This window comes from Tympanuchus pallidicinctus, unplaced genomic scaffold (assembly GCF_026119805.1).
Source record: "Tympanuchus pallidicinctus isolate F22 unplaced genomic scaffold, pur_lepc_1.0 scaffold3, whole genome shotgun sequence".
In the NCBI taxonomy this organism is placed as follows: Eukaryota; Metazoa; Chordata; class Aves; order Galliformes; family Phasianidae; genus Tympanuchus; species Tympanuchus pallidicinctus.
The window spans coordinates 58,997,460-59,015,543 of record NW_026294747.1 but is presented as its reverse complement, the minus strand read 5'-3'; the positions used below and the strand labels follow the sequence as shown (position 1 = coordinate 59,015,543).

Here is an 18,084-nt window from a genome sequence, read left to right as displayed (position 1 = left end):
AAACACCTCTGACCAATGGCTCTTGGGTCACCAAGGAGGAGAAGTGAGCGCTTGTGGGACCGTCTGGCCCCTTCCCTAGGACGAGACCCCAGGTTCTAGACTGGGCAGGAGGCTGGCAGTGACTGGCACTGCTATGAATCCTGCCTCAAGGATCAGTGGGGCACCAGAAGGAAGGCAGTCAGGTTCTGCAGGTCAGCACCCATCCTTTAGCTGTCCTTGCCCCAAACTCTCCGCTTTCATCCATCAAACGCTTCTGTGGGAAAAGAACCCTCAAGGCTGGAGTCATCTTCACATGTGGAATTGTGTTCATTCTATTGCTACCAAGACACATTAGACTATGGGGAACATGAAAGCATAATCACATGTGACTGGATCTCCAGACTTGTGCTCCACATCAAGGATTTGCAAGCAAGTTCCTACTCCTCAGCAACTTTGGTTTGGCCATTTGTTGCATGAATACTTTAAGTGCGACCTTTTAGCTGTGCGTCACACTGCCCTGTAAGTGAGCAAGGTCTGTGAGAGCAGCTGGGAAACGTTGTCTTTGTCACCTTGCTGGGGAAACACAGAGAGCTGCAAATGAGCCGCAGCTCCACCAGGAGCAGTGACTGCCTGTGCCCAAGGGCAGGCCCTTCCTGAGGCCAGCAATACAAGATCCCATACTGACCTCTGCAAACAGTATCCTGCAGCCTACGAGTCCCTAAATATGTCACTGAGTGGGAGATGCTGCTTACCTGATCACACACTTACATTACTGCAACCCCTGTCCTTCAGACACTGACCCCCAGTCCATCAATGCCTGCAGCAGCGCAGACCGTGACTCCAGGGCGCCAGGTCCCTCAGAAGAGAGCAATTACAACTTCTCAGCCTTACTACACTTACTGCACTGGCTTACTTTGTCTTTTGAGACTTTGCAGTAAAGAAAGGTAGAAATTCATTTGCTGAATGATAAAGCAAGAAGCAGAGAGGAAACAGCTGACTGGAAACAAAAGGTCTGCAAGCAAAATAAAGCGAATGCTGTGTACAAGTGTGGACACTGAGCAAGGTGCAGTTCGAGGGTTCCTGCAGTGCCACCATCGCAGGTGAGCGGAGTGGAAGAGCGAGGGTCCGAGCTGTGCTAACTCCAACGCTGCTGGGACTTCCAAGGGCTTTCCCTGTTTCTGCATCCCTGGTCTGATCTTCCCCAGCTTCTGTCTGGCACAAATGCAGTTTCCATGGCTTCCACTTGAGGCTCAGAGCTCCACTGTTCAGCGCTCTCCCTGCGTGTTTCTCTCTCCCCGCACACTTTCCCTACGGGGAGCCACTCTATTCCGTTTTATCAGGCTCCATCCCCCACTTGCAGGTATCTGGTGTGTTCCCTGCACGTCCCTGAAGGTACACTGTCCAGCACACCAGGAACACAAGAAATATTAATTGCACGTGCATTTTGTAAAGCTCCCAGTCCCACTGCACTGCTGACAGCCCTCAGAGCCTTGCTGGAACACTACCAGGCATTGAAATGGGATTTCAGCCCTGCTGTCTCCCATCTTTCAGGAGCTCACTGCATTATCAGCCTATGTTTTCAGCCTCTCCAGTTGGCCTTTGGTCTCCCAGTACTGGACCATGAGCACTGAATTCAGATTCACTGGGGAAGGGCAGTGCTCTTCACTTACAGATAACACTTCAGCCCTTGGGCACATCACTGCCTGACCTGGACTTCCTTCAGCCTGTCTCTGCTTCCTAGCCCTCCTCCTGGCTGCTCTCAGCGTTAGGACTTCAGAGCTCCATCCTCTGTTTCTTGCTGCAGGCAGGTGAGCACAGGACAGCCAGCATCCCTGCATGTCTGGGGTCAGCAGGCAGAACCTTGGACAATTTGACTCAAATTGACAATGCTGAGGGTGGTTAAATGATCTCTCTGGTCAACACAGAGACTTTGATGTGGCTTCAAACTGCTCAGCATGGGTAAGGCATCGTGGGAGAAAGTCAGCCCTGGAAATGTCCTTGAGGATGCATCCCAAATGGGCTCCTCAGAGGGGGCAGTTGGTCATGTGCTGCTGAGCAGAAGAGGAACCATCCAGGCCAGCCCCTCTTCCTGCACTGCAAGCGGCTGCTGCACAGTGGGTTGTGAAGGCGATCCTCCAGGTATCACAGGATGTTGGCTAAGCAAAGGCCCAGGGCCCTCTACATGCCTTAATCTTACCCTGCAGATCGTTAAAATTAATTTTGTTGTAGCTATAAAGGGAAAAGTTCAGCCTGAGACAGGCACGCAGCATGGCAAAACACAACTGCACCAGTTAACATTTAAAAACTTACCTGCAAAGAGAAGCAGGTCTTTCAAATGGAAACTGCCTCTGCCTGCCTCCGTTATGATCTGAGCACAGAATCTGGCAAAACAGGACTGACTCTGGCCACAGGCTCTGGGCATTCCAGCAGCACAGCCACTGGGCACATTAAAAGCAAGGGTGATGCTGCAAAACGTTTCACTGAGTTTGGGAAGTCCATAGAATGGGACAGCTGGGTGTTAGCAGCAGCTTGGCTCATCTCAGGCACAGGCTCTGCTGCTGGTATCCATGAGGTGGCCCAATGTGAAGCAGCCCCGGAGGCAGCCGGCTCAGGGCAGGCTGTGAGGGTCCCGTCCCAGCAGGCAGTTGGAGTGCAAGGAGCACCCAGTGGCTCCAGCTGGCCTCTGAGCCGCAGCCTCACCGCATTTCACCCCAGCGCCACGTTGCCCCGTCTGATTCCATCTTCAGCTTCATGCCTGCAGCAGCTGCTGAACTGCCTCTCCTTCCTTGTGAGCACGCTTGGGAACTGCGCCCGGCAGGGCTGCAGCTGGGATAGCAAGAACCCAGGATCCTCACTACAGGAGACACTTCCCAAGTGTGTAGCCTTGCTACTGATGGATCCTCGGGACAGCAGAAGGCTCCTTACAAGGACCTGGCCCAAGCCAGCATTTCTGAAATAAGGGGAGACTGTAACTTGGAGGTGAGGAAAACGCAGAGTCATCCGTTTTGGGGCTCAGAGTCAGAGCTGGCACTCCAGAACATCACACATACCTTTCTGATAAGCCTTGTGCGGGGGCAGCAGTGATGGGGACCAGTCCTGTGTGCCACCCTCCATGGTCCAGCAGGGTGCCCAGAAGCAGCTCTTAAGCTGCCTCTCCCTGGTCTGACAGCTCCCTTTCCCCGGTGGACGAGGGAAGACAGAAAGCTCTCCCAGCAGCACCTGGAAGACGACTTTCTCTCAGCTGGAGTGAGGGCTGTTGGGTTTTCTGGGGTCTCATCAGCTAAGGCACCAACCGTTTCGGTACCCAGAGTGACAGCAGTCGATCCAAGCACATCTGCACCATCTCTCCTTGCCCATTTGCCCCAGGGGTGAGGCAGAAAATACAGCAGTGCACAGGTGAAGCACCCTCGTCCTCAGCAGGCAGCAGGTCTACCCAGCAAAGATCACACCATGGTCCAGGCCAATGAGCAGAGCACAATCCCACTTCAGGACTTCAACGTTTCCTGGCACCCCTCTTGAGTCCTGCACCCAGTGCTGGACACACACCGTGGGCAGACAGATGGCACTGAAACCTGACTTGTCTGCCTCCAGTCTCCTGATTTCAGTTCTTTACTCCTTGCAAAAGTAGAAGCCTTCATACATCTCTGAGGCCTGTTCTGTTTAGGAGAGCTAACATCTCCTCCAGAGCAGGGTTCTGGCTTTTCCTCTCTGGAAGAGCGATGTTCGTCAAGTGCTGCAGATAAAGCCCTGCGTCCTGCGGCACACAGTTGGCTTCTGTTGGCACTGTGGTGGCATTGCCTCACTGCTGCTCTGCCATCAGGTGCAGCTGACAGTTCCTGCTTGCTTTTGGCTCATTTTTGTACAGCAGACCGAGACTGGTTCTTCTGGGCAACATTCCCAAAGCAGTGCCTGCACCTGAGCTGCGAAGTTACCTTTATTTTCTACCTGCATAATCTCTCCTAGGACCATTGTAACACAATGGAAAAGCGCAGCAGTGACAGCAGAGCAACAAGATCCCAGGTTGCAGCAAGCAGGAATATACCCGAATGCAACAGCAGTGAGCACAGAAACAAAGGCAAGAAGCTGCTTGCCTTCAAAAGATCTTAAGGATGCAGGAATCTCAAGAGAGATACCCTCACCCCCACTGCCAACCCTAGATGAGGTCTGGAAGGGCTGCATCGTGGCTCACCCCTTTCATCACTCAGGTTCATTGCACGCACCTGAGCTCCCCTGGGCTGGCCCTGCCTTCCCACCAGGTGCTCAATCACTGCTTCAAGCTGTGACAGCATTTCTGTTACAACCATCAATGTGGCTCCTCCATCTAGGCCAGCTGCTCAGCTGCAGCATAATTGTTCCCAATGAGATCAGAGGCATTGCTCAGGAAATATAGCTTCTGATACAGAATGCAGACAGAATGGGGAGAAGGGAGAGAGCAAGAAAGAGCAAGGCAAGCATGAGATCTGCAGGGAGAAACCATCACCAAGTCAACACCTTCATAAGAAGAGAACTGCTCAAGGCACAGTAGAGTCCTCAACAGGTGAGGTAGGGTCCATTTTGTATGATGGCATAGCTGGCACACTGTTGGCCCCTGGCTGCAGGGGATTGTGCAGGGAAGGGGGAGGTTGGAGTTTCTTGGAAATTACCAAGGAGCCTTTGCAAAGGGCTCTCTTCATCTCTCTCCATTCAGTCAAGCATCAGAGAGTTATAGAGTGCTTAGGGTTGGATGAACCTCTGCAGCCTGCCTGGTCCAGCTCCCTCCCACATGGCCTAGGGCAATGTTCACATAGCTGTTGAATATCTCCAAGAAGGAGACTCCATAATCTCTGCAAGAAACCTGTGTCAATGCTCAATCATCTACATGATAAGGAAGTGTTTCCTGATGCTCAGAGTCCTCTGAATTTTGGCTGGTGCTCACTGTCTGTTGTCCTGGCCCTGTGAACGTTGAAAGGTGCTTGGTTGCATCTTCTTGTCCCTCCCTTCAGGTGTTTGTGGACACTGATGAGATCCTCTGAGCCTCCTCCCCTCCAGGCAGACTGATCCTAGCTTTCAGCCATGATCTCAGCATGCCCCATCTCTGGCAGGTTGGGCCTTATCATGGCCCCCAAAGTCGGGCTTAGCTGCCTCTAGGGGAGAACTTGGTATTTTTCCTTACAGGTCTGCAGCCCCAGCAGGTGCAGCATCTTCTGCAGATTAATTAAGCACAGTGGCTGTTCCTTTGTGTGGATGTGAGCAGCGCCAGGTGCAGGGCAGCCCTCCAGGTAAGCCCCTGCTTATCACTGCATCTTCACTACAGGTAACTGTCCCGTAATGGGGTTTTCTGACAAGTTACACACTCCTCTAATATTCTTCACTCTATACTGCATTTTCTTAATTCCATTCTGAGATCTTTATGTGCTCTATGTGAGAGAGTGTGTAATTTAGACACTTGCTCTTTCTGTCCCCTTCCCACTGGCCCTTCAGCCTGCTGAGGAAGCAGCCTTGGTCTGACCAGCTGCATACTGCTAAGCTATGAGATACTTTTGGTACTATGGGAGCATCAGCATCTGAATGGGAGCAGAGATGTGTGAGCACTTGTCTCCATGCTCCTGATAGCGAGACACAAGAAGCACTGAGCACCAGCAGAGCTGTGGCAGGGCCAAAGCTGACACGGTAAGGTCAGCAGAGAGCTCTGCCTGTGGCTGCATTGCAATGTAGGGCTGCAGGTCAGGGCAGTGCTGAGGGTTCTGCTGCCATGGGGTAAAGGACCTTGGGATGTCTGAACACCACGGAGAACCTCCCTGGGTGAGTCCCCATAGAAACTCATGGCAGCAGCCTTGTGTGTATCACTCCTCATCCTGAGATCCTCTGAGATCCACAGACGCTGCCCTGTCCTGCAGGGTGACACCCAAGTCTGTGAGTGGAACTGAGCAAGAGAAAATACTGAACCAGGAGCATAAGCTGCCGTCACCTTTTATTTCAGAACGTCTTTTTCAGAATCCAGAATATACAGCACATCCAGAGCAAGGAATTCAGCAGAGCCAGTGCCAACCAGCATTCATACAGCACTGGGAGCTAAGGGGAAGTCAGAGGCATCAAGTGAAGTATCCATGGGCAGAGCTGTTGGTGGAAACGTGGAGCTGTTTAATTACCCCAGGGTCAGATGCAGTCCCAGCTGCAGTGGAGGCCAGCAGCAGACCAGCGTGGGAGTGAAGAATCATGGAGTACAGTGCTGTAATTAAGCACTCTGATCACCCTGGGACTTGGGCTGAGCACCGCACAGGATGAAGCGTGGCCTGGGCAAGGGCAGGCCTGGCGGTGGTTTTAAGGGTGACAGAGATGAGAAATCTACATTCAGCACGATAAGCTATTCTAAGAGGCAATTAGCTAGCAGATTAATTATCCTCACTATTAAAACCCATCTCATTTCTAATCTGTCTTTGCCCAGCTTCCATTTCCAGCACTGGACCCCATCTTATCTCCGAGTGCCAGGTAGAAGGGCTGGCGATGCCGAAGGACGGCTCCTGCCCCGTGCCGCCAGGAGGTGAGGGGCCGTCCTGGCAGAGCCCCATCACTGCTCTGCCTGCAGCGCCCTGGGACTGCTGTGCGTCACTGGCGATCCACAGCTCTTCTCTGAATCCTCACCAATTCCCTCTTGCTTTGCTTTTTAAAACACGGACTGCAGAGCAACAGTTGCCAAAGCTCGCAGTGTCTGGGCACCTTCCTCAGGCTGCCGTGTGTGGAAACAAGAAGCTGGTACGTATTCCTGCTCTGTGTTCGAGGCAGTGGCAAGGGGTGATATTCATATTGCAGGGTGGTGGTGCTGCACTGCCTATTCCATCAGTGACTAAGGAAGATGCTGAAAAGGAACTAATTAACAATCTTTGTAGTCTGTGGGAGGATAACTTGCATCCAAGAGTTTTTAGTTGGCTAATGAGTTCACTGGACCTTTTGTTTTTCCTTATGACAAATCATGGCACCTTGGGGAACTTAAGATAACTGAGGGAAGAAATCTGATGTCTGACTGGTATTTAATGTGGTCACAGATATCCAAGAAAATAGAGAGCAGTTAGTTCAGCACAGACCCCAGCAGTCCCAGGTAAACAGCCAAGGGATGCTCGGGTGAATCAGTGGAAGCCAGAGCCCCAAATAACAGCATTTGTTCTTTCCAAGTGAAAGAGTTACTTATAAACATTTGGGGCTTTTGTTCATTTGTTGATCTCTTTTATTTTTTTCTTTCTTTGTAAGCCTACAAGCACTCAGTAGAGCTGAGTACATACAGATGACATGTCTGGACTCCTGCAGGTCACTTGACTTGGTTCTACACCATATTGTATGGGAAATATGAGCTGTCTGCTATAGGCGATGCGATCAGTGCTCATGGAGTTGAGGAAGCTGGGTAACAGCACAGTAATTCCACGTAACTCTGGCAGGAGAACTGGCTGCACTCCATTCACGTATCAGTGCTGTTATTAGCAAGCAGGGAGAAAAGGAAAAGTAATTTTTGGTAGAAGTGTTGAGGTGGTTAAAAATGAAATGTTGGGATGGTGAGAGTGTCAGGTGGTGCTTGGCCAGAACAACAGGGTCTGCACTGCAGGAATCCTGAAGGATCCTTTCAGGTTCCTGAAAAACTGGCTTCAGTGTATCCAAGTTCCAGGGACAACAGGAGCACGAAGAATGTAGGCTTCATTTTAATACAGAGACCAGATTGTGGACAGCAGTGAGCTCAAGAAATAGAAGGTCTGTCAAGTGCCAGCTGAACAGAGATCCTGGATGGGAGAGCATCACTGCCAACGCACCTCCTGGGCCTTGTGGCCCTGGTAAGGCCAAGCACAGCTGTGCACATCTCACAGCCACAGCACTGGCAGTGACCCTACAGAACACCATGCAGCCACGTTTTGGGTGCTGGGCTCGGGCCAATCCTCTCAGCTCAAACAGACACAGCGGGACCAGGGAAGGTCTGTGCTTAAGGGTGGGTGACAGCCTTCACACAGGGAGTGACGCAGCCACGTGGAATTCCAGCCCATTAAGGAGGGAAGCGGCAGTGATCTGTAAGACCTCGAGTAGTTGATGCAGAACAGTCCACAAACGCACAGATTTTTTGAAGGCAAGAGCTTAAAGGTATGCCATGAAACAAGGTGACAGCATGAGGACAAATGGAAGAGATGATGGGCACAGCGTGCAACTTAGTTATGAGCTTCTTTCTAGAAGAGTATCGTAACGCTCACACTTATGTGGGTCCAAAAATTGACAGGTTAAATGCATGGTGGAAAAAGATCCACACAGAGCTGTTAAATATGATAACGTGGCACATAATGCTGCTTACTGAGGGACGGGACAGGTAAGGGTCAGGGAGATATCTGAGGCTGTTCCCAGCCCATAGGGAAAGGTCACACAATCACCAAGGTTGGAAAAGACCTCTGAGATCATCCAGTCCAACCGTCCACCTACCCCCACCATTTCCCCACCAAACCATATTGGTCTGTTCAGCATCTCGACGTTTCTTGAACAACTCCAGGCACAGCAGCTCCACCACCTCCCTGGGCAGCCTGTTCCTGCGCCTGACCACCCTTCCAGAGCAGAAACTGTTCCTAACCTCCAACCTGAGCCTCCCCTGGCACAACTTGAGGCCGTTCCCTCTCACCCTCTCGTTGTTACGTGGGAGAAGAGGCCGACCCCGTCCTCACCACCACCTCCTTCCAGGCAGTTGTAGAGAGCCATAAGGTCTCCCCTGAGCCTCTCCAGCACAATCCCAGCTCCCTCAGCTGCTCCCTGTGAGATTTGTGCTCCTGACCTCCCAGCTGCACTGCCCTCCTGTGCACACACTGCACAGCTCCATGTCTTCCTGGCTGCGAGGGGCCCAGAACCAGACAGCGCCATACTTGAGTTACAGCATCACCAGAGCTGGTATCAGTGGAAACTGACCCTTAGCTAAAGGAAGGGGACACGGTGGAGGAAGGGATAGGCAATGTTTTGAGAGAAGGGCAGAGTGACGCCCAGCAGCTGCGGCTGGGATGGAAACTTCTGCTTGGAAATGGGACTGCTTTGTTCCTGGGCACAGCCATGGGCTCGCATTACTCTGCCAGTCACGAGGGTGCCTCCCTTTGCTCTGCCCAAAAGTAGAGACAAATGCTGAAGCTGAACAACTGCCTGTGCCCAGGAGGCATTCCTGGCACCTGGTGCAGCGGCAGTCAGCAGCTCCGTGTGACACTGAGATCAGATTTGAGCCAGTTTCAGTGCAGCTCCTGCAGCACAGCAGGTGCCCAAAGAGGACAGGCAGCTCCTGGAATTGGGTTGTCCACAGTGCAGGGGCGCTGTGTGCTCCTCTGGTTACAGAAACAGAGATAGATATTCTGTAGGTTGAACTCCTTCAGTCTGCACTGCCCTCAGCACTGAGATGCAGGGCAGATCCAGCAGAAGTGGTATGGGGCTGGGCCTGAAGTCTAACAGCTGTGAGAAATACCATGGACAAAGTAGAACAATTAAATTCAGGCCTCCACTGGCCTCACAAAAATGATATTATCTTAGTAGCTCAGTACACATTTCTGAACATACATTACTGCAGGACAGCACTGGAAAGTGTGGATAGTGATAGGACAAGAGGGAACAGTTTGAAAGTGAGACTGGGGAGGTTGAGGTTGGATATGAGGAGGAAGTTTTTCCCCCAGAAGGTGGTGAGGCACTGGAACAGGCTGCCCAAGGAGGCTGTGGATGCCCCATCCCTGCAGGCATTCAAGGCCAGGCTGGATGTGGCTCTGGGCAGCCTGGGCTGCTGGTTGGCGACCTGCACACAGCAGGGGTTGGAGCTGGGTGAGTGTTGTGGTCTTTTTTGACTCAGCCAAAACTAAAAAAAAAATTAAAAAAAACAAAAAAGACTCCACATGCACTGCCCTATAGGCTGTCTCCAAACCAAAGATGTCCAGCCAGCTTAAGGCAACCCAAATCCACACCATCACCACGAGACAGGTCTTCCTATTTTGTCCTTCCCCAACCACTGATACATCATACCAAAAAGCAAACTATAAACCACTATAAAGAGTGGTTCAAATTGCAAGAATTAGGTTATGGGACTCGCTCCCATAAACAAATCATCCTGAGCAGTCATGTGAGCTCAGCCAGCAGGGAGGTGGTGACTTCATGCTGGGTTCCAGCTCTGGTTCAAGGCAGATGCACTCCTGAAGCATGCTACAAGCAGGGCTGTTGTCCCATGTATTCCAAAGCTCTCACTCCCTTGCTCTCCTCCTGCTGTTTTGTAGGCAGCTGTGGGAAATCACCTCCTCTCCCTGCCCACTGATGCCATAAAGCAAGCTGTCAACCCTTTTTGGGTTACATCATCTCTACGCTGTGACCATATTACCTGCGCATGCAGACTGCTGCAGCCAGCTTCCTGGCACACGCAGTGAGCCTAAGAGCACACATCCATATTGTATCCCGTTAGGAACCGTGCTGTGTGTGATGTGTCCCTGGTGCAAATACACAAGGAATGGCACACCACAACTCACCGTGTCAGGCTCACTACTTCAGAGCAGCATGGACTGGCTGCGCAGACGGGCAGCAGAGCTACGCTCTGTGTCCAGGCAGAGGCAGAGGCCTGTCCCACTGCTCAGCTTTCAGCTCTGCATATCCCTGTGCCCTGGGACCAGTGTGGATATTCAGAGGCTTCAGAAGATCACTGCACAAAGAGGAGTGATCACAGCGCTGTCCTAGCACAGACTGCCAGACAGCAGCAGCCTAGACACTCCCTGAGGCAGTGGCAGGATGGAATTAACTTCCAGCAAATAGCTAAGAGCTGGTTAGCCTTGACAGCACTGACTTAAAATCACAGAAGCAGATGCTACCTTCACCTTTCTCACAGTGCAGCACGAGCTGTGTGTGGCCCTGCACTGGGCTGTCAGTGGCTGGGGACACAGGGGCAGGCTGCTCTGTGACCAGGGCACAGTTCCTGCTCGCCCCACAGCCCTGGAGCTGGCACAAGCACTGCCCTAAGCTGCAAGGCCTGGCAAATCCAGACACTGCACCTGCATGGGAAGAGTGCATTCAGGAAGCCTCAGCTCTGTGTCCAGCACCCTTCGTCCCTGGTCCTCAGAGGAGCAGACGGACGCATAGGGCTGAGTACATGAGCTGCTGTGCACAGCTGTCACACTGAGCTGGGACATGCAGTCTGCATGAAGTTGTAGGCTGGCATTTATTAGTGATTATTTCAAAAAGCCTTGTGTACAGACTGTAAACATGACAAAAGATAAGATCCAACAGATGTCTGTGACAGCAGAGCAGCCTGGGTCTGGTTAGAATTTGTAGGTTTGGGATAGGAAGGCGGATGGTCTACAACAAAGCTGAGATCAGTCCAGCACGTTTCCCCGCTCCATAAAATGCCCTGAGCCTCACCTCTTGTTTTTCGTGGTGAGTCTGGAGCTCATCGTGGTTAGTGTGGGTGCACGGAGCACTCCATAGCAGCACACAGGGATGGCAGGGACAGCACAGCAGAGGCACTGGCAGAGTGCAGCAAGAGGGAAGGGATCGGCGGGACGGACGTAAAATCTGCACAGGAAGACAGTGGGATGTAGGGCCACGCACTCAGTAGAGAACGTCCTCGAAGCTGAGCAGCAGGAAGCGGTGCAGGGCGCTGGGCAGGTGCAGCTGGGAGAGCACCGGGAGCAGCCGGCCCTCCAGGAAGGCCCTGAGCGCACAGCGCGCCAGGTGCTGCAGGGAGCGGGGCCTCTGCTGCAGGGAGAACAGCGACTGGTAGAAACGGGGATACTTCTGCAGGGAGAGAACAGAGGGTCAGAGACGCACAGAACGGGAGCAGAGCTGAGCCAGGTGGTTCCCTTCTGCCCCGGCACCCGGCTGCAGCCCTCCCCTCCCGCTGCCCTGCAGGGCCCCCCAGCACTTCCCAGACTCCCATCCCTCACCTGCACAACTTCTGCTGGCACCGCCGACACCCACTCCTCAGACACACGCACGTGGTCGTAGCAGTTCATCAGCGCCTCAATGGCACGCGGGCAGGCATTGCAGTACCGCAGCACCTGTGCGTGGGAGGCAGCCCATGGATGGACCCACGGTGCTGTGGGTCACCCCCTCACCTCTCAGAAAGCCGCCTCGGTGCTTCCACCCCCGTGCTGTGCGCCTGGCTGCTTTCCTCACACATCTGGTCAGAGCAGAAGCCACGTGGGGCGGGGACTGACACCGTCCTGTGTGCAGCAGGACCAAAGCACAGCCCTTCTGATGGGAGCTCCGCGGGGCTCCCGGGGCTGCGCTGCGCCGGTGGGGCTGCAGACATCCTCTGCCTGCGCTGTGTGTAATTGGAGTCCCAGCACCGTGCCCCTGTGACCCCAGAAAGGGATCATACGCATTTGGTGCGACACAGATCTCTGCTGTGCGCCGTGCCCAGGCTTTCATGGCACCCAGAAGTGCGAGAGACACAGCTGGGACGGTTTCTCTTACGCCAGCACAGACTTGGGAACGCACAGCACCCACACGTGGCCGTACCCAGCACAGCCCCACGGCTCCGGGTTCCCACTCCCTATGGCCCAGGCCAGCAGCCGCTGTCAGAGTCTATTCTGGCTGTAAGAGTGATCCTCATTATCTGGCGTTAATAGGAGATTAATTAGTGTTAATTGTTGATTTTCCTGTATTTTCCCAAAGGGGAGAGCAATCTGCTGATCTCCGGGCTGGGTAATTATTGCGCTGCTCAGGAATTAAGACAGGAACTTAACTCTTCATTTGCTGGTGTCTCACAGAGGAAGCATGAGCTGGAGGATACACCCCAGGGAGGAGAACCAGCACCTGAGAAGAAGGAAGGCAGCGCTTCCTGAGGCCAGCAGTTATGGAAACTGGGCAGGGATTGTCCATACAGCCGAGCAGATGGGTGCTGTGGAACCCTCCAAGAGAACATGCCCCGGGGAGAAAGCTTCAGCAAATCCCTTAGCAATAGCAGCTTTTCCTTCTCCCCCAGGCCCTGGGAAGAAGCAGCCCAGCCAGCGAGCCCAGAGCACACCCTGCAGTGTCAGGATCACCCTCGCTCCTGCTGCAGTCCCGATGTCACCGTCCGCCCTCCCAGCCCACGCACCTTGAGGAGGGAGCCAGGCCAGATGCGGATGGCCCCGTAGTTGAGCAGGGTCCGCACCACGAGCTCAGGATGGTGCTCCAGCTTGTAGGCAGCTGTCTGCAGGATGTTGTGCAGGGCTGTGTTGCCACTGTAATTCATGATGTTGACGTTTGCGCCCCGGGCCAGCAGTAGCTCTGCTATCTGAGCGCTGGCGTTCTTGCAGGCCAAGTGCAGTGGGTGCTGATGGTCCCTGTCAGCAGCGTTGACGTTGGCACCGCTCTCCACCAGCAGCTGGCAAACCTTGTAGTAGCGCTCCACGTCCTGGGGCGAGTGGGGCTGCGCGCAGGCAGCATTGAGCGGCGTCTGCCCCTCCTCGTTCCTCGCCTCCAGCTCTGCTCCGTGTTGCAGCAGCAGCTGGACGTGACTGGGGAGGCCGTGCCGTGCTGCCACGTGCAGCGCTGTGTCCTCCTCCTCCTCTGTCCGGCTGTTCACATGGGCACCGTGCTTCAGCAGCTGCTGAACACACCTGTGAGGGCCAAAAAGACTCAGTGACAACCCCTCCTCTACAGCTCCTATCCTACCTGCAACCCCCACATCTTCTTCTCTGCACCACCCCATGGCTTTCACAACTCCCAAGAATCCCCAAATCCCAGCTCCTCATGCCTGGAACAGTGGGTTTCAGCCAGGGCAGCAGGGCAGCAGAGATTCTGTTGCCAGCCTCCTTTCTTTCCACAGGTGCCTGATAAGCATCAGTACACCCGGGGTCTGCATCCACATCCATCGGCACACGCATGCCTCAAGTTCCACAGCATCACCCATCAGCTCTGCGCTGCCAGCAGGCAGCAAGGCAGCAGTACCACATTCAGGTGCATCGGCTCTGAGAACTGGAGCCTGCAGTCACCTGGCAGGCATCTGAGATGGCCCTGGCCCAGGAATATGCAGCCAAGCCACCCTGTGCATCAGCCAACTGGCTGCATCCACCAACCCACCTGCAGGTGTATGGAAGGATCCCCTGCACACAAGGTGAGGCTCAAGCAGGGGAGATCCCCCTATTCCCCTTTGGCAGAACTCACTTGATGGAGTCTGGACTCTTGCAGAGATGCAGAGGCTTGTAGCCATCCTCAGAGACAGCCTCAGGGTCAGCGCCAAAGCTGAGCAGCAGGCGCACGCAGTCAGTGCTGGCCGCCACACAAGCCTCGTGCAGGGCAGTCTTACCCCCCGGTGCAAAGTTGACGGCAGCACCCCTGAGCAGCAGGAGCTGCAGGCAGTCTGCGTAGCCCCGGCTGGCTGTGATGTGTAGTGGCGTGGTGAGCTCTTGCTCGTAGCTCAGAGACCACAGTCCTGCAGAGAAAGGGGAGTCAGGGAGCCACATCCAGCCCTGGTTCCGGAGCTGCCCTGTTCTAAGGGAACGTAATATAACCTCCCGAGGCTGGGGTTTTCCCTCAGCTCTCTTCCTGCCAGTTACCAAAGTCTCTGCCTTGGGCCTGGCGTGCTGAGGGCACAGGACAGCCAGGATTTGGCTGAGGCTGCATGCTGTGCCTGTTCCAAGGAGCAGGAGAAGCCCCAGGGCCAAGGCCTTTCCCAGGGTTTGGCTTCTCATCTGCAGCTCACCTGAGCAGCGCAAGACTTCTGCTGGCAGGAGCACAGCGGGGTGAGGAGACAGTGGGCAAAGGCAGGGCTGAGAGCAACAGGGTGGCTGGGGAGAGCGGCATGCATGAGGCACCGCCAAAGAAGGACCAGGCAGCAAAACAAATGGATGCTGGAGCAGGCTGTCACAAAGAAAAGCCCTGAGCATGGCACAGACAAGCAAGCCTCAGCAGAGATGGTCATCCAGGGCCTGTGGCAGAGGAGCAGCTGAAAGCTGCCAGTTCCTAAAGATGCTGACCCAGCTGGAACCACTGCTGAGCTGGTGCAGCCTGCAGGCACACAGCCTGTAGCTGTTAAAGAAAAACTCTCCTTCAATCATGCTCCCTGCTGCCTCTGGGATGAGCTGCAGGGCTGTGTCCCATCCCAGCTCAGGACTGCTTCCCTCTTCCCTCTTCTTGCAGAAACAGCATGCGCTCAGCTGTTCTTATAGGCTTGGGTTCAAACAGAACCTTCCCAAGGACCCAGCACAGAGCTGTGGCAACTCCTCATCCACGACAGCTTGCAGAGAGCACCAGCAGCCCTGCAGCCAGCTCAGCTGCACAGACAGCACAGGGGCATGGAAGCAGGCTATGGGAGCACAACCTTGAGCCTGAATTCCTGCGTCCAGAGGGGAAACCCAGGAGCTTTCCCACGGAGCCATACAAGGGCCGGGTACCCAGAGCACACCTCACACTCCCAACCACACACAGGGGCACCCCGCCACATCCCACGTACTCACTCCCATCCCCACCTCTCCACAGCCAAAGCAGAACCCATGGCACACAATTCTACGCCCTGCAGCAGAAGCGAAGCTCTGAGCGCGCCCAGCAGCGCCATGCAGCAGCCCTCGTACTCAGCCCACGGAAGTTGAAGCGGTAGTTCCTCCACTCCTCCAGGTCACTGGTGTCAAACACTGCGCTGGGACTGAGCTGGTGCTCAGGGTGGCTGAGGAGATCGGCCACAACCCCCCGCTCCCCTGCCAGCAGTGCCTGCCAGAAGGCCTGGGCCGGGCCCTCTGCCTTCCGTGTGCAGATGGGCTCCCGCCGCTCATCCCCTCTGCCCATGGGGCTGCCCATGATGCAGAACCCAGCCTGCAGACGGAGCCACGGCCGGACCAGCTGCCTCCACGGCCCGTGGCACAGCCCCTCCAGAGCACCGTGCCCCGCACCGCCTGTCTGGGAGCAGGGACATGTCACAGCCCTGCTTGGCTCGGGCTGGGAACGGCTCAGATCTCTCTACTATTTTGGGAACCCTCGTGACCCTGCAGTAGTGCAACAGGGAAGGGAAGATTCTCCTTCCAGGCAGCAGCGCTTCTGCATCGCTGCCGTACAGGGAACCCCTGCAGCACCGCAGCACATGGGGTAGAGGAGGAGGGCAGAGGCAGGACATCACCGACAGGACAAGAGGGAGCAGTGTCTGCTGTCACCCCGCTGCTGCAGCACCGTGTAGCTGACTGTGCACTCACAGCACGCAGCTGCCATGCTGCTGGCTCCGTCCAGCGCTGCGCTCACCCCTCTTTGCTGGTTCCAACCAAGTCAGTGGCACCAGGCAGGTTTTTAAACAAGCAACAGGAAAGTTATTTCTTATTGAAGCTCAAAGCCAAAGTAGCATTAGAAGTAGATCAAGGATGGGGAATGAAGCACTACAAGCCAAGTGAACACAAGAACGTGATTATCCTTTAGATCTCTTCCTACATTTCCTTGAAATTCAGCCTTGCTGAGTGCTCCTACAGTTGAAGTTCTGCTTTTTCCCATCCCCCTGACATCCCATCACCAGGCATTCCTCACTGCTGTCCTTTCATCCTGAGATGGCATTTTCCCTTCCACACTTGCTGCACAAGCACATCCTCCCCCTGCATTGGTTTCAGAAGAGCACTTTGCTCACAGTTCTTGCTACCATGATTTGTTCAGAGCACATTCTCACAAACACTCCAAACTTCTTGAAAGGTTTCATTTTGTGTCATGCCATTTAGATCATGCAGCCAAGACAAACTGACACCAACAACAGCGACAAGGGAGACCAGAGTAGAGTATAAAATGGGAAACCTTACCCTCCTAATAATGGAAATACATGACTGTACTCTATCCTGCCATCCTAAAGCATCCTTTGCCTGTGCAGACTTCACCACCAGCAGCCCAGGCACAACGCAGTGCATGAAAGAGTAACGGGAGGGAAGCCCTCGGTGCACTGCCTCACCTCGTGGGACCCTCAATTTCCCCAAAGACACAAACAAGCACCCTATAAGAGCCCGAGTTCCCCAAGTCTAAAAGCACCACAGGGGAGACAAAAGGTGTGTGAGTTGGTGTCACTGCGCACGGGCACCTGAGGGCTGCTCAAATACCAGCAGGGAGGAACCTCAGTAATGCCGGGTCATGGGGCTCTAATTTTAGGTCATCGCTTGGCACGTTTCAGCAGCCGTTTGTGCAGCTCAGGGACACACAGCCGAAGACTCAGGTGTATCTGATGCCTTATGCTTTTTATCTTTGGTCGGGCCTGATGCACAGACCTGTTTGGTTGGGTTTTTCACAGTTTGAATCTTTGGTGATAACATCCACTTCTGGGTGACGCTGTTTTACAGAAGCTGCTCTGTTTTCTCCGGGACACAGATTTCATAAGCGAGCTGCTGAAGTGCCTGCCAGCCCAGCACAGGGCAGGAATTAAAGCATGCAATTAATGGCTTTCTGATCAGTGGTCTCAGTTACGCAAAGGGAAATAACATCTGTATTTTTCTTCCTAAGTAGACTGTAGCAATACAAAACACGGTTATAAAAATCCTGGATCTCAGTAACCTTCACCATCCAAAAAGTGTCAGCACCTGCATCTGAAAGCTCACCCCTCCTGTTGCCTCTTGCTAGGATGGATCCCCAAAGCCCAACTCAGTCAATACGGTCTGCAGCCTTGTGCCACGATGCTTGAGAAGAGCCCGCGCCTCTGCAAAGCGGCCTTCATCTCAGCCTCTCCACCCCAGCACAGGCGTCACCAACAGCCTCCCCTCAGCGTTCCCACTCTGCACACCCACCAAATTTCTTGCTGGTCCAGCGCAGCTCCTCACTCCTGGTCTCAATGATGAGGTTGATGGCTGCGCTCCGGGTGAAGAACTTCTGAACCATCTCCAGGTCCCCGGTGTAGAGCGCGTTCTGCACCAGCAGATCCTGGCACTGCAGGGGCTCCCTGCGCCCGACCCAGGACTGCTGGGCAGCCACATCGCGCTCGGGGTGGAGGGAGTGGGGCTGAGCACCCCTCTGCTGATCCAGCTGCTCCTTGTCCCGCTGCAGCGAGCGCTGCGTGGCAGAGCTGAAGGGAAGGGAGCAGTCCATGACTGGCAGCACAGAGGACAACTCCAAACCTTGCAAACCTGCTGCAGCCAAGAGTTTCCTTCTCAGGCTGCGTCCTGCGCAGGCTGCTCCCAGTTTGCAGCTTCCCAGCCCTGGGCTGGGTTTGGGCACAGGCTTAACTCA

General features: G+C 54.3%; 1 protein-coding gene and 1 long non-coding RNA gene across 5 annotated transcripts; one reads left to right on the top strand and one right to left on the bottom strand.

The window, feature by feature from the left end:
* The first annotated feature begins 2,328 nt into the window (after positions 1-2,328).
* LOC128087270 (uncharacterized) lies at positions 2,329-6,068 on the top strand. 2 transcript variants are annotated; one of them, XR_008209737.1, is made up of 4 exons: positions 2,329-4,516; positions 4,667-4,848; positions 5,142-5,237; positions 5,953-6,068. It is a non-coding gene; the product is annotated as an uncharacterized LOC128087270 (long non-coding RNA). The 2 variants fall into 2 exon arrangements; XR_008209736.1 differs by having other exon boundaries at positions 5,939-6,049.
* ASB10 (ankyrin repeat and SOCS box containing 10) lies at positions 5,913-18,052 on the bottom strand. 3 transcript variants are annotated; one of them, XR_008209711.1, is made up of 6 exons: positions 17,646-18,052; positions 14,074-14,341; positions 13,022-13,526; positions 11,865-11,978; positions 11,341-11,715; positions 5,913-6,075 (listed from the first exon to the last, which is right to left on the bottom strand). XR_008209711.1 is itself a non-coding variant. In XM_052696629.1 (5 exons), exons 1-5 carry the CDS (start codon positions 17,941-17,943, stop codon positions 11,530-11,532), a joined length of 1,371 nt encoding a protein of 456 aa, XP_052552589.1. In that variant the 5' UTR covers positions 17,944-18,052; the 3' UTR covers positions 11,122-11,529. The 3 variants fall into 3 exon arrangements, 2 of the variants coding, with proteins under 2 accessions (XP_052552589.1, XP_052552591.1); XM_052696629.1 differs by lacking the exon at positions 5,913-6,075 and having other exon boundaries at positions 11,122-11,715; XM_052696631.1 differs by lacking the exons at positions 5,913-6,075; positions 17,646-18,052 and adding an exon at positions 15,480-15,968 and having other exon boundaries at positions 11,122-11,715.
* Between the last annotated feature and the right edge of the window lie 32 nt (positions 18,053-18,084).

Excerpts from the sequence above, each read along its gene's own strand:
- ASB10 (XM_052696629.1), bottom strand. The coding sequence starts at position 17,943 with ATGGACTGCTCCCTTCCCTTCAGCTCTGCCACGCAGCGCTCGCTGCAG. Across the intron at positions 14,342-17,645 it reads CTGGACCAGCAAGAAATTTG|GACTGTGGTCTCTGAGCTAC; the intron begins GTGGGTGTGCAG and ends CTTTCTCTGCAG. Across the intron at positions 11,979-13,021 it reads GGCCTGGCTCCCTCCTCAAG|GTGCTGCGGTACTGCAATGC; the intron begins GTGCGTGGGCTG and ends TCCCACGCACAG.